This window comes from Macaca nemestrina, chromosome 14 (assembly GCF_043159975.1).
Source record: "Macaca nemestrina isolate mMacNem1 chromosome 14, mMacNem.hap1, whole genome shotgun sequence".
Classification (NCBI taxonomy): Eukaryota; Metazoa; Chordata; class Mammalia; order Primates; family Cercopithecidae; genus Macaca; species Macaca nemestrina.
Window position 1 is genome coordinate 107,716,459 of NC_092138.1, and position 16,286 is coordinate 107,732,744.

General features: G+C 39.8%; 1 protein-coding gene across 8 annotated transcripts in view; it reads right to left on the reverse strand.

Moving 5' to 3' along the window:
• Nucleotides 1–16,286, reverse strand: part of LOC105463925 (MAPK associated protein 1) — a 270,742-nt gene that overhangs the window by 206,748 nt on the left and 47,708 nt on the right. For 6 of the 8 annotated variants that reach the window (XM_011711358.2, XM_011711357.3, XM_011711356.3 and 3 more), the window contains one exon: nt 9,836–9,984. The exons of the other annotated variants lie outside the window; for them this stretch is intronic. In XM_011711358.2, coding sequence (XP_011709660.1) covers nt 9,836–9,984 — 149 coding nt within the window. The remainder of the gene's footprint in view (nt 1–9,835; nt 9,985–16,286) is intronic. 8 annotated transcript variants of the gene reach the window in all.

Below are 16,286 nucleotides of genomic sequence, written 5' to 3' on the forward strand. Positions count from 1 at the left end.
CCCCTTCCCCAGTCCCAGTATCTTTTTTTTTTTTTTTTTTTTTTTTTAACATGTAAGGAAGTTAAGGCTTACAGTAACTTGCCCAACCCATATAACTGATAAAAAGATCTAAACCAGTCTGTCAGGTTTCAAGTCCACTAGTAAAGGAAAACCTTTTGTTTTTAAATTTTAAAAAATTTCAAACATTAACTGTTTTTGTTTTCGCCTAACAATGACTGCAAGAGTCTAGGAAAAAGAGCTGTGGTACTGGAATAGGAGAAAAAGGAGCTGAATATCAGCTCTGATACACACTAATGGGGAATCCTGGAGCATGTCACTTTCTCTCTCTCAGCCTGTTCCCTCACCTGGAGCTAACACTCCCTAGATCACTGTTCTGTTAGGATAATTAAGAGGGAAGTTCCAATGTATAGATAAAAGATTAACTCTTCAAAAGTTGTAGTTTTCCCATCTGTACCTCCCTACATCTCACTGATGTCAATCACCTCCCTAATCACAAAACTCTGGAATCTTAAAGCCAAAAAGAATCCAAGAGGTCATCTAAGCCACGTTCCTGGTTCTAAACATGCAGAAATCAAGGCTCAGAGATGAGAGATGACTTGTTCTACATCAGAAAGAAAGAACTGCATGGCCAGGACTAACACTCAAGTCTTCTGATTCTCTGTCAGTGTTCCTTCTACCACATGGCCTAGTAGTCCTGGAAATCAAGTTTCCATTTTGTGAGTATGAATGTCATTAATGAAAATAAAAATCTCGGCCCGGCACAGTGGTTCAAACCTGTAATCCCAGCACTTTGGGAGGCCAAGGCGGGCTGATTACCTGGTCAGGAGTTGGAGACCAGCCTGACCAACATGGTGAAACCCCGCCTCTACTAAAAATACAAAAATTAGCCGGGCATGGTGGTGCATACCTGTAATCCCAGCTACTTGGGAGGCTGAGGCAGGAGAATCACTTAAACCCGGGAGGCGGAGGTTGCAGTCAGTCAAGATTGCACCACTGCACTCCAGCCTGGGCGACAGAGTGAGACTCCATCTCCAAAAAAAAAAAAAAAAAAAGAAAAGAAGAAAATAAAAACCTCTGAGAATTAGAACACCTGGATTCCATGCTCAGCTAGGTGACCCTAGGCTGTCATTTGATTTCTCTGGATAGAGGTCTTCAAGATAGTAAAATCAGGGCCTCATTCTTTGAGGGAGAAGACAATCTCTCCACGGCAAATCATGCAGAGCAAAGTACCCCATGATGAGAAGGCTGAATGTAAAATCACACCATCCCTAGTACCCTCCATAAAGGATTGTCTCCTGGGCTAGACCTCAGTGCTTGATATTCATTCCAACCAGATTCCCTCTACTAACCTGGTAATTGATCAGGTAGTGAGAAGGTAGTACGATAACAGCAATCTCATTGTAACAAAAATACGTCCATGTTGTTTACTTCTTAGTCCCCTAACCTCCAAGAATTACAATCAACATGTCTTAAATGACACCTGACATCTGCCTCTTTAAAATTACTCTCTTGAAAATAAAAGAATAAAATTATCCTGTCGTTTTCTCCTCTGAATGGCCTGGTGAGTCGGGCTGGGCATCTGAGCGCACATCCCTGTCATCTGAGAGGAAGTGACTGATGGGAGAGGAAGTATCTGGAAGGTGACTAACATCTAAAGGCAATTCCTTAGCCAGTTCCAAGGCTGGCTGACAAGCAAGAACAAAGAAGAGGCTTCTTGCTCCACTCTCACCTCAGAGAGCACTACCTCAGATTCCCCAGACACACACCAGACAAGTAGGGTATATCCCACCTCCCAGAAACATGTATAGTGTCTTCAAGGACATGGTAACAGACTATGATCTGTGGTCAGCAAGTCCAAAACAGCTGCCAATGGGAATGTCCACCTCATCTTTGGCCCTCTTTCAGGGCTTCCTAATTCAGGGATGGTCTCATTATCCATCCAGCTCCACAAGCCAGACACAGACCAGGAAATCATCCTTCAAACCCCCCTCTAACCCTGTTCCCTACATACATCATCAAATCCAACCACTTTTGCCTATTACTAAACATCTCTTGAATCCATTCACTCCATCTTCATCCTAACAAGCAAGCCCAAGTTACCACTCTCTCACCCAGAGCACTGCAAAAAATGTCTTGATTACTTTCTCTATCCTCACAAATCCTTCTCAGGGATATACTCCGCAGCACAGCCCCAGGGGTCTTTTCAAAGCAGATTTGTTTACCTCACCTCCCCATTTAAATCCTTGTTCAAGGCTTCCCCGTGCCATTAGGTTAAAAAGAACGCCTCTACCAGTCATTCCTGGTCTTCCCCCAGAGCTTCACCTTTCACCACCAGCTATTTCACCCTAGGGCTCCTGTCACATAACTTTCTTTTGGTTCCTCAAAATTGCCAAATTCCACTTGCCTCAGACCTTCTGTTCCTTCTTTTTCCTCCGTCTGTTCTTAACTAGTTCTTACTCATCCTTTAGCTCTCAGATCAAAAGATTTTAACCCAAGCCTGACAAACATGTTCTTTCCATGGCAAGAGTCTGCCTTCCTTCGAAAAGCCTTAAACCAATGGTGAATTCTACCTCATGGAATTTTCAGAAGATGGCTCCACAACAAAGGAAGCCACCACAGACTGGCAAGGTTCACAGCTAACTGCAGAAATGAGGCCTAGACAGAGAGCTCAGAGTGGAAGAAGTTAGTTTTAAGAACTCAGCATAGAGGATTTAACTTCAGAGTAAAATGCCAAACAATTTTGTTGTGATTCCTGTTTAACTCATTATGAACTGACCATCAAGACAAAAATCCCAATGTCTTCCCTTGGGATTTTCAGTATAACATGAAGCAACAGGAGAGAGATAATATAATGGTAAGGGGGAAATAATCTCACAAAGAGATGTCTTTAATGAAGTTGAGGCTTCTTTTTCAGACACCATCTTGCTCTGTCACCTAGGCTGGAGTGCAGTGGTGCAATCACAGCTCACTGCAGTCTCAACCTCCTAGGCTCAAGTGATCCTTCCACCTCAGCCTCCCAACATCCTGGGGTTACAGGCATGAGCCACTATGCCCAGCAATCCTTCTATACCATATAGCGGAATATGTAAAAGGTAGTGAATATCTAATCTCCATCTTCTTTTAGAAATAGACTAACAAAAACTGATCTATGAAAGGAAGACTAGCAAAATACAGTCACAGAGATAAGTAGCCAAGAGAATAACTGCTAAAATCATGTTGAGACTTTTCTTTAAAGAAGTATGTAGGTTGGGTGCAGTGGCTCACACCTGTAATCCCAGCACTTTGGAAGGCCAAGACGGGCAGATCACCTGAGGTCAGGAGTTTGAGACCAGCCTGGCCAACATGGTGAAACCCCATCTCTATTAAAAATTCAAAAATTAGCCGGGTGTGTTGGCTGGTGCCTGTAATCCCAGCTACTCGGGAGGCTGAGGCAGGAGAATCACTGGAACCTGGGAAGCAGGGGCTGCAGTGAACTGAGATGGTGCCACTGCACTCCAGCCTGGGCAACAGAAAGAGACTCTGTCTCAAAACAAAACAAAACAAAACAAAAGCATGTACGTGAAGCCACTGAACAAGTGAGACAAATAGCTCCTAATTCAAAATACAGTCACTCTAGATTTGTTTCTTACTGGGCACTAAGCAAGCAAAGTCCTGGAGAACTCTTACTGAAAGGAGCAGTGGTGGACTTTCAGTATTATGCAGCCAACTTCTTTCTTCATTCATGGTTACCCCCGCACCCCCACCAGCTGGGTAGGGGGTGAGGGTAAAGGAGAAGGAAGTAAGGCCAGAAGACCCTTAGGCTCGAGGCCAGTGCCTCAGCTCAGGCAGCATTAAGTAAAAGCTGCCTTCTAGAAACACAGCCAACACTAAAAAGCCCAGGCTACATTTTTTTTTGTTTTTTGTTTTGAAAGAGATCCAGAAGCAAACATAGTTTAACATATTAGAAGGGACCATTCCCACAAGAATAGCACATTTTCCAAGTTCAGATGAGGTGCCTTTTCCACTAAGGGCAATTTTTCTTTTTACATGATTTCAATTTGCTGACCTTTTCTGAGTTTGCAACATTTCTCGGTGGCTTCATGCTTTTCTGAAAAGTTTTAAGTGACTTTCTTTGAAGAGAGCTATTTAATGCCAATGATTGTAGAAAACATTTGTTCATAATTATCCAGACATAGACTGGAACAATGCTGAAACAAGAGCAGCATGCAAAAATGTATTTAAGGACTATCATCCCAAAATGCTGCTAAAAGCTATTAACCAGTATGTGTTAATTGCCACAGCATTCATATTAATTTTCACTTCAGGCTCGACATTGTGGAATATTTCCCCTGATACATTTTAAACAAAGTTTAATTTAAGGAACTGCTTCTATCAACACTTATGAAAATTAACAGCCAAGCAATTAGCACTCATGAATTATCCCTTCCCCCATGCTCTCTGCAGCTTCCCCGTTAAAACAGTTTCTAACTGAGAAATGGTTACTTTCTAACAAGTTAACACAATCAAAGTCACAGTTGTCTATATGAACCAGAACTGGTTTGTTCTTTCAAGCACTTGTAAAGTCAAAGATTCCCCTTATATTTAGAAAACAGTAGTTAGCTAGGCCCAAAAAGTAGGATATTTAACATTCTAGAAACTGCCAAGCAATCACCAATATTGAACCATTTTCTCACCCAAGGTTTAAAAAAAAAATAGCCATTCCCCCACCCACCCAAAGGAAGTAATTACTTGTCTCAATCTTCCTAGTGAAGGACGAGAACCCCACTGGATTCCCTGAACTTCAACGTGCAGACCGTTTTCACCCCCACTCTGCTGTACTTCTTCTTTAAGGCACTATTCTAAAATCCCGGCTTTTACAAACACACTCCCTCTCACTCAGTACTGTCAACCACATAATGAAGTACGTGAGAGAGACGTCACTGTCCCACCGTCAGTGCCGTGTCACCCCTTCACAAAGAGAAAGCAGCAGAAGTGGAGTATTTGTTTCCTATGTGCTACACATCCTGCTCACTTCATCCTCCTGAGGAAGACACACAGTCATCATTTCTTTCACCTATCAGGACTGGAACTTGTAGAGAAGAAACATTTTTTCCTTCTACCCTTGTAAATGCTTGGCTGAGGCCCCCGTAACAAGAAACAGAGTAACAAAAGACAAGCACACAAATTTATTTTTTTTTTTTTTTTTTTTTTTTTTTTTTTGAGACGGAGTCTCACGCTGTTGCCCAGGCTGGAGTGCAGTGGCGCGATCTCGGCTCACTGCAAGCTCCGCCTCCCGGGTTCCCGCCATTCTCCTGCCTCAGCCTCCTGAGTAGCTGGGACTACAGGCGCCCGCCACCGCGCCCGGCTAATTTTTTGTATTTTTAGTAGAGACGGGGTTTCACTGTGGTCTCGATCTCCTGACCTTGTGATCCGCCCGCCTCGGCCTCCCAAAGTGCTGGGATTACAGGCTTGAGCCACCGCGCCCGGCCACACAAATTTATTTAACCTAAATTTTACATGGTATAGAGCCTTCATAAGAAAAGACCCAAGAAACCGTTGGTTAAATCTGAGAGTTTTTACATTAAGTTTGACGAAAAGTGGAGAGTCATGTGGAAAATATAACAGGATGAAGGTAGGAAGTAAGTGTTGTCAACTGCAGGGAAATTTAGCAAAGCCTGTTCTTTAAGATTCATCTTCGGAGACGAGGATGCTCCTTTCCTCCAGGCGGAGGGAGAACACATCTCACATGAGGGCCTTGTGACCTGCTTAGGGGAGATGGGCAGGGGAAGATCAGAGTTATTCCTGCCATTTCTCAAGCTCCTTCAGCTTATGATACTCCATGTTCCAAGGTGCCACATTTTGGGGTAGTGTATCCTGAACCCCAAGCTTCATGAGGTTAAGTAGCTAGCCTGACGTCACACCATAAGTGGAGCCACGGGGATTCGAACTGAGGCTTTACTACAGAATAGGTCGCTTTACTAAATGATGCTGCCTCTCACTGTGCTAGATGCTTCATCCTAGCATTATCCTATTTCATGGTCTCAGGAGCCTTGTGAGGAACTCACACTCATCTCCTTTCAGAGGTGAAAAAAACTGACTGAGATGACACAACTTGCTAATCAGTCCCCCCCCCCACCCCGCTTCTTTATTAGTAACTGTATTGACAGGAAATGGGTACTTGAACTTCTGATGGTCTACTAAGGATAATATCTGCAAATGTAATTTGACCAGAATAGTGATAATGTGCTAGCAAAAGAGTCTCAAGAAAGTGATACGGCATAAAATGGATAGGGTTAGATTTCCTTCTTAAAACATAACCTAATCTGAAACAGGTGGAGAAACAGGGCAGAAAATCCACATATTTTGAGGCACTTAAATCAGTGCTGAATGTCTACTGCCTCTCAGCAAAGCCCACTCCCCATCACCTCAAAGCAACCTCCTGTCACAACCAACAGCTCCCACATCCAGTGAAATCAGGACTGGCACAAGAAGTTTTCCAATTGTCTCAACCTCTAGAATAGACGTTTTGTGTCGTTAATGAGGCTATTCAGGGGTTCCATTCTCAACAATGCTTAAGAATTCAGGCAGATGCTTGAGGCTGGTTTTGCGGGTCTGACCAAAGCATGCCCTAAAACTGCTTGGCAATCAACCTTGAACATTTTTCAAATGATCAGTAAACAGTTATTGATAATGCAGACTCTAAAAGAGATCACAGACAGCATCACCAACATGCTAAAGAAATAGTATCAACATGATACACCTGACCCCCCAAATTGTCAAAATTACAAGGCACACATGCCTAAGTACAGCCTTTCCCTTTCAGTTTCATGCCTTAAAAAAGTATTAGCTAACCACAATTTTAAAAAGCTTTTTATAAAATTATTAACCAGCTACAGGAACCAAAAATTACTTGGAAATATTCACTTTAATTTAGAACAATAGTTAAGTGAGGCTCACCCTTAGAATCATTAAAACCAGCAATCCAGTTGGCACAAACTGTTAAGAACACTAGATGTGCCTGCTTGACTAAAATGTAACAGTAAAGCCATGGCAAAAGCAAAATATTTTCTTCAAATCTAACACTAATCTTAAGAAGGATTTCACAGCAGTTAGTCTCTTGAGGAAATATATAATTAAGTAGTTTTTTAGCATATTTAATTAGACCCCAAACTCTTCCCTGTCCCCTTCTCTCCCCAATTATGTACTATTTGCCCAAGAGACCTAAGCAACTCAGTTAATTATGTAAATAAGGCAAGAGTTATTCCCAAGAAAAGCATTGTGAATATTTGTAGGAGGGAAAAAAACTGTACATATTTTAGAGGCTTTAACAAACCTTTGTGGAAAAAAAAAATAGGAGTATCAAAATACGTAGCAAACCCTTATACTTGAGGCAAAAAGCATGGCGTTCCATGATAAGACAGAGAATCATTAAAACAAGACACTCATTTCATTTCTTAAATATGAGCCGAATAAAAATAAAATAATTTTAAGTTACAACAGTAACAAAAATTTAGTGCTGAATGTCAGATGATTTATGGGAAGAATCAATCTGGAAATTATTAGAGTCGACTCTCACAGAAAAGGCTTTATTATCAAGGGGTTGACATGATCTTAACTCTAGAGGCAGCCATGGTGCTGTTATAACTACTACAATCCCATTATTATGCAATCACAAAATGCTAATTTGATCATTTTGAGGTGTTATTTGAATAGTCATTTTAATTTCTAGGTTACAAAAAGGCTTGACTCAAGTATAATTCTCTATTAATCATTGAGATGTCATTGTATATCATATTGATGCATTTCACAAAGATAAAGAAAGACTAATTTAATATGTACAGTACAATATCCTTCAAATATTAGCCATTTTCATTACATATCTGCCAAATGCATCAATATTAATAGATGAGAACAAGGGTTTAATTGTATTTTAGCAATTGTAATATGTAAGATAATAATACAATAGCATCACATAAGATAGACTTATCAATATCTAAATCTTTCTTAATCAATGCATAATGGTGATTGCTCTGCACTCACATCCTTTGTGGATTACAAATGGTCTTGCTATGACAAAAGCATTGAGAGTCTTCAGTGTAAACACACATCTAGCGAGAATAATTCCTTTGTGACTAAGGAAATGGTTTACTTTTTATTTTCCTGCTGGTACTTCAGAAGTTAGATATATACACACCAAGCAGAGTTCACAACCTTGTGACAAATCCAAACCTAAGTAATTAACAATAAAGTCTATGGGATAAAGAGAATTCTAGAGTATTTTAAAAGATCTGTTTTTTTTAATATATATAAACACATTATCACACATTAACTATTCCAGAAATTACATCCTCAAACAATGAGATGGTATCACGCAATGGAAGCAAATAAATTCCAACTGCTTACCCTAATCCCAACAATAACTTCTCACATGTCTAAATGAATCCATTGTAGTATTTTTTTTAAAATCCTATATAGTCCAACTCGCCATTTTCCAGAGGCTGACATTCCTGTCCCCTGGGGGAACTCCTTTCTCTGTGCTACATTCCACAAAACAGGAGAAAGAGAAGCTTTACATCAATACAGTCTGTAACTTACTAAAAGTGCTCTCAGGTGTTTTTTGGAGGAAACTTCCTGAGCATATTAGGATCTTTATATTATTTATGCATTTTGTTTCTAGTTTTTGCTCTTCTCTCCCGGAAACATCAATAACCTCATGTGCCGATGGCCACACATGCTTACTTAAACCTATGGAAACCTGCTGAATTGTAGGAAGTAAAAGTCTTTTGAAGAGAAAACATCTCTGCTCAAAGAGGACAACTGACAGAACCAGCTCATGAAAAAATAAATAAATAAAATTCAAGCAGAAGCAAAAAGCTGTATGTTTATTAACTGCAATGGCATTGAAATAAGACAGATTATACATGACACCTCCAGGCAAAGAGCTATCACTCAGCACTCCACAACACTGCCAGACAGCAAACATCACGGCAATAAATACAAAAATCAACCGCTACTGTCTTCTGAACAAGGCCCTGCTCAGGTCAGTACAGAGACACAAGAAGGCAGGGGTTGGGGGAAGGGGTGCTGCACATGAAACTAGGATCCACCTGAAATAGTGGCCATATTTCTAAAAGGAAAACAAACACACTTTAATTTTATAACAGCAAACTGTTAGCACAAACAGGCAAAAAACAAAGTTAGCCTCCATAGCAAGTGTCAAGATCCCCCTACAGTGAAATACTGAAATGCAAGCAATAGCCTAGGATTCTGAAATGAAGCTCAGATCTCAACAATTTCTACAAGTATAATAAAGAATCAGCCAAGACAATGCAAACTGCCTCCCAGAACCACTTTCAAGGCTTTCCCAACACAATTAGACCTTGATTAATCACAATCTAACTAATCCAACTTCTCAAGTATATTTAGGAGATAAAACAGATTAAAAATATACACATATATATTTCTCTCTCCCTTCCTCCCCCTCCTCTTTCTATCATATATATAAATATACATACACATATAAACATATATATACTATACATATATAAGTATATATACATTTGGGAGGATTAAAATACAACAGTCCTGAGATAATCTATACACAGAGAAACAGAGAATGAGAGAGCACAGGACTGTTTTTGTTTTAATCCTCCCAAATATATTACTGTGGAAACAATACTGAACCCAAATTCATACCTTTACATCAACAGTCTAAGAAAATGTGGAGTGACATTCTGTAACTGTCAACTGACATTCTATGAAGCATTTCTGAAACCCTAAATCTAATAATAATACCAACAACAACTCCACTCAGTTACAGTTTTACTTAAAGGGACAAAGTCTCATTTTTACTTACCTTGCCATCAAATTTGGAATACTCATTAAAGGGGTTATTCAGCTGCAGAGGGCACTGTTCTAGGCGTACAGATAATATTGACTGCTTTCCAGAAATTGGAGGCTTCTCTTTGAGAGACTTTTTTTCAAACAGTGACTTTAACTCCTGGGCTGTGACACAAGAGGAAGAAAAACATCCTGTGATTACACAGAGACAACTTGTCCACCTTCCCTAAAAAGTCTTCCTTAGAACCTGAAGGAAAAAGCATCCAGAGGCATGTTCAGGTCGGATGTATGCAGAAAGCCCCACAATATACTGTGCACTGAAAAGGCAGAGCACAGAAAAACGTGCAGGCCAGGATAGTCAATTTGGAAGGAGAAGGGGTTAAGGGAGGGGGGAGAATCAGACAAAGCAACAACGGAGCCATTTTATAAGAAGAGCACTCACAGCCAGGAGACCTAAGCTTTGGCCCGGCTTTGCTAACAGCAAGCTATGGGATAGTGAACACTTCTCTAAATCTCTCTGGGCTTGTCAAACTAGATAATCTCAAAGATCTCTCCTGCCTCTAATATTATGTGATTTCGGAATTCTAGTTCTTCAAGGTCAAGATCTACATATTAATCCTCTAACACTCTCCAGTTGCACCTTGCACAAACTCTTGATGCCAAAGATGAAGAGGGGAAAAAAAGAAAGGATATTTATAGTAACAGTAGCTAACATTTATTGCTTCTTGGTCTTTTGGCTAAGATCAAGTGTAGTAACAGTAGCTAACATTTATTTAGCAAGTCAATATATCTCATTTAATCCTCATAACAAGCCTCTGAGGTAGATACTAGCATTATCTCAGATTTGGCAATGTGGAAACAAGTTTAGAATATTCTGATTAGCCCTGGACCACACAGCTAATAAGTAACAGAACTAGAATTTGCACCTGACCAAGGTTCTTATACATTAGGGCACTAATGAACAAGGTAAGACTAACTCAATAAATTTTGTTGCATGAATGAATGATTGAAATAATTCAGATTATTATTAAATCTGAATCGTCAGCTCTTATTCATTAGTGAACCAAGACAAGTTTCGTATCTTTTCAAAGATCATTTAATTCTCTAAATCAATTGGAATATTAATCAAGGTGGTGGTAGCTAGATGATAAGTGACTATCAGGAAATGTCCACACTTAAAGTTTTAAAATAAATCAATCTGAGACTTTAAAATCTGCAATAAACATGTTCAACCCCATTCCACTTTAGCATTGTCAAATTAAACCAAGAGAGAGAACAGAACTCTGTAACAGTCACTTAGAACTTCCAAAAAAAATGTAACTGCAGCTGGGCACCATGGCTCAAACCTGTAATCCTAGCACTTTAGAAAGGCAAGGTGGGAGGATCACTTGAGCACAGGAGTTCGACATAATCAACATATTAAACACAGATTTGAAGAGAATTAGACTATAATTTGATTAAAAGTAATATTTTAAATATGGGAAGTACTTTTCTACCTGTAATCTATGACCAGTTTCATGGTTATAATTGGGAAAGAAATGATCCTTTATTAAGCATCTGTTATGAGCCAGGATCAATACTAGATATTTTCCTCACCTGGCACAGTCACAGTCTTCACAGATGCTAAGAGAGATGTTACTACTAGCTCCATGAAGAAACTGAGGAATCCCAAACTTAAGTAATGTATAGACTTCACACAGCTGTTACCAACAGGGTTCGGTGCAAGGTGATGCTATGATTAACCCTTTCATTCTCAGATATTCACACTCAGACCTCTCTCCTCAACCTAACGTCTCCTCCCCTCTTCCTCCTTTGTCGAGGCTTGGAGAACACAAACAACCAAAGAGAACTTTTGCATGCTCTCATCTGCTCTTCTATCTGCCTGTCCTCCTATTACCATGGATGAACTCCCTCTGCCCTTACCTTATGCCAGCCCTTCCTTGTGCACTAGATCCCATCCCTCTTGCCAATTCATGAACAACTCTCCAGCAATTCTCTTCTCTCTCTTCCATTGTCACTTTTTCTCTTACTGAATTAGTCACATTGGCACACAGTACTGAAACACTGCTCATAAAAAAAAAAAAAAAAAAAAAAAAAAAAAAAAAAAAAAAAAAAAAATCTGCTCTCTATCCCATACTCCCTCCCTTCTGGTTACTACCATATTTTTTTCCTTCTTAAAATGTCATCTATATTCTTTCTGTCCAGTACCTCCACTTCCATTCAATCAAATCCACTCCAAGCAGGCATATTCAGGTCACACTACTCCACCAAAGCAGCTTTCATCGAAGTCACCAATGATCCCTTTGTTGCTAAATCTGTTGGTCAATTTTTAATCCTCATCTTACAAGATGTCTTGGCAGCATTTGACACGGTTCATCACTCCCTCCTGTTTTAACATTTTTTTCACTTGCTCCCCAGGACTCCACTCTATCTGGCTTTTATACTGTCTCTCAGGCTACTCCTTCTTGGTCCCTCTGCTGATTCATCTCATTTCCCCCTTGAATCATTGGTATTTCCCAAGGCAAGCACTTGGACCTCTTCTCAATCTACATTCACACCACTGGTGATCTCATCCAGTCATATCCTTTTAAATACCATCGATAAGGGGCAAAACTAAATTGTGGTGACATAAATCAGAACAATGCTTGCCTCTGGGGAGTGGAATGACTAAAAAGGAGCACCAGGGAACTTCTTTGGGGTGACAGAATTGCTCTATACTTGTCTGGGATGCTAGTTATATAAATGTATATATCTGTCAAAAGTCATTGAGCTGTACATTTAATAGCTGTACATTTCACTATATGTAAAGCATACCTCAAAAAAAGTAAATAAATAAAAAGGGAAACCCCAAGTAAATATCCTGTATATGCTACTAACTCTCAATGGTTATTTTTAACCCTAAACACTCCCTGAAATTATAGACATCCAACTTTCTACTGGACACTTTCACTTGGATGCCCACCAAGCACCTCAAGTGTTACCTATCCGTAACTAAACTCTTGATCTTTCCCTGAAGCTCCCATTCCCACAATCTCCTCAGTTAATGGCAATTCAGTTCTGATAGGCCAAAAACTTGGGAGTCATCCTGACTTCTCACATCCTACATCCTACCCATCAACCAATACTTCAAAAGCTATTCAGAACCGCGGCAACCGCCAGCACCACTGTATTATCATCATCACCTTCAAACCCGCTTTACTGTTTCTGCCCTTGCCTCCTCCATCCCGACGCTTGTTTCTTCCTGACATAGCCGCCAATATGAGTCTTTTAAAATACAAGTTACAAACCTCAGAATGAGGAGAAAACTTGATAAATCTGACCACATAAAAAGAAAACACTTTTGTATGGGAAAAAAGTAAAAAGACAAATGATAAATTAGGAAAGAATAAAGGTCAATATTCCTAATATATAAATATTCTGAAAATAAAGAAGACACTGAACAACACAGATAGAAAAATAAGACAAAAAATATGAAATGTTCACAGAAAAAGAAATGTAAACAGCTCTTAAATGGAAAGATTCTCAACCACATTCATAAGAGACATGCAAATTAAAACTACATTTCACCAGATTGGCAAAAATCTAAAAGTTTGAGGCTCTGAGGACATAGACACTCTATATGTTACCGGTGGGTAACAGCAAAAGTCCTATGAAAGGGAATTCAGAAGATCAAGGAAAATCATATCTTCATTTACCCTCTGACCCAACAATACCACTTAGATACATTAGTAAAACAAAATCTTTAAAAATATGCATAAAACTATTCCCTGCAGGGCCATTTGCAAAAGCCTGAAAACAATCAAACATCCCTGACCGGGGCATGGGTTGGCACTGGTACATCTGTATCATAGAGTAGTATGCAGCTGTAAAATGGAATGAAGCTTATCTCTATATATTGCTCCAGAAAAATCCTCAGAATATATTACTAAATGAAAAAAATTACATATTGTACAAAACAGTATGTATAGTATGTTATCTTTAATCTAAAAAAGGGGGATATAAACATAAATATGCTTATATATAGTTTTAAAGGGACAAAAAACCGTTTTAAAAATGACTATAAAAGAGTGAAGGGAACAGAACGTGAAGCTAGATTTCTCTGACTTTATCTTGCTTTATGTTTTTGACTTTGAAGCCATTTTAAATAATTATAAAAGAAAATTAAAAGTATAACCTCTAAAAACAAAGGCAAAATGAAATAAATGAACCTAAGTATAATAATGACTTGGCAGATTAACCACAAAGTGGGGAATTATTTTAAATAACTTTGTTACTCAGCAAATGACCCAATTTCTTCAACAAATAAACTATAAGAAAAAAAGTGAAAGAGAAGCTATAGATTAAAAAATGAGACATTGGCCGGGCGCGGTGGCTCAAGCCTGTAATCCCAGCACTTTGGGAGGCCGAGACGGGTGGATCACGAGGTCAGGAGATCGAGACCATCCTGGCTAACACAGTGAAACCCTGTCTCTACTAAAAAATACAAAAAAACTAGCCGGGCGAGGTGGCGGGCGCCTGTAGTCCCAGCTACTCGGGAGGCTGAGGCAGGAGAATGGCCTGAACCCGGGAGGCGGAGCTTGCAGTGAGCTGAGATCCGGCCACTGCACTCCAGCAAGGGGGACAGAGTGAGACTCCGTCTCAAAAAAAAAAAAAAAAAAAAAAAAAAAATGAGACATTAACCAAAGTAGTAGATGGATTTTAGAACCAAACATGAACAAACCAATAGGGGAAAAAGAAAAATTTGAGATGGGAAATAATGAACAATAATTGGATATTTAATAATATTAAATAAGTATTTCTTGGCCAGGCACTGTGGCTCACAACTATAATTCCAGCACTTTGGGAGGCCAAGATGGGCAGATCACTTGAGCCCAGGAGTTCAAGACCAACCAAATCCCATCTCTACAAAAAATGCAAAAATTAGCCAGGAATGGTGACTTGTGCCTTAGTCCTAGCTGCTTGTGAGGCTGAGGAGGAAGAAACGCTTGAGCCCAGGAGTTGAGGTTGTAGTGAGCCAAGTTCATGCCACTGCATTCTAGCCCCGGTCAAAGTGCAAGACCCTGCTTCAAAACAAAAATTTTTTTTCTGACAGGGCATGGTGGCTCACGCCTGTAATCCCAGCACTTTGGGAGGCCGAGGTGGGCGGATCACGAGGTCAGGAGATCGAGACCATCCTGGCTAACACAGTGAAACCCTGTCTCTACTAAAAATACAAAAAATCAGCTGGGCTTGGTGGCGGCGCCTGTAGTCCCGGCTACTCAGGAGGCTGAGGCAGGAGAATGGCGTGAACCCAGGAGGCAGAGCTTGCAGTGAGCCGAGATCACACCACTGCACTCCAGCCTGGGCAACAGAGCGAGACTCTGTCTCAAAAAAAAAAACAAAAAAAATTTCTTTATAATATTATAAAGTTTTATTATGTTAAAAATACATAGTTTTATTATGTGTTAGAAATACAAAGTATTTAGGTATGAAATTATATAGTAGCTGGAATTTGCTTAAAAATCATCTGGGAGGGCCGGTAGTAAAATGTATACATTAAACAGGACCAGCCATGTACTGATCATTGTTGAAGCTGGCAGATGAGTGAAGGGAGTTCACTCAACCATTCTCTTTACTTCTGTTTATGTCTGAAATTTTCTACAATAAAGTTTTTTTTTTTAAAGGAAATTTAACTGGGGGAAAAGAAGTCACATATCACATCACTACGCTGATCAATTCACCTCAGAGAAAAAATACAATTCCTTACCAGACCGTCCATGACTAGGAACCCCACTCCTGACTTCTCTGATCCCACTCTTTCCGTGCTTACTGTGCTCTAACCAACAGGCATCCTTCCTTGCTATTCTATTTTTTGAATACACCAGGCACATTTCTGCCTCAGAATCTTTGCACTTGCTATTTCCTCCTCTTAGAACACTCATCCCCTGATATCTGCATGACTCACTCCTCCACTTCCTTTATATCTCTGCTCAAACAGTACCTTCCTAATGAGGCCTTCCTTGGCCACCCTACACAAAATAGCAAAATTCTCTGCCTAGCATTCCTTATTCCCCTTACCTGGCTATATTCTTCTCCATGCCATTTATCCATTCTGGCATATTATGTTTACTGTTTATCCCCAGTCGAATATAAGCCCCCTGAAGACAAGGACTTTGTCTTGTTCACTATTTGTTGAAGGAATAATTTATTATTTTTTAATAATAAATATTTGTTGAATGAATAACTCTGGACCAGAGAAGTAGAAGAAGTTGCTGAGGTAGGGTATAGGAAGGGAGGACAGAGAGAGCACATGGGCAGAAAGAAGCCAAGACAAGATGGGGGAAGTCATGAGGGCCCTTCCTTCTGGTTCCAGGCCATTCATAAGGCAGAGTTACACTTCTTGAAAGCCCTCCTTGAAGTCGCTTTTTGTTATTAGCAACTGAAAAGTCCTAACCAATATAAATAGTTGGATTCGCCTACAAACACCA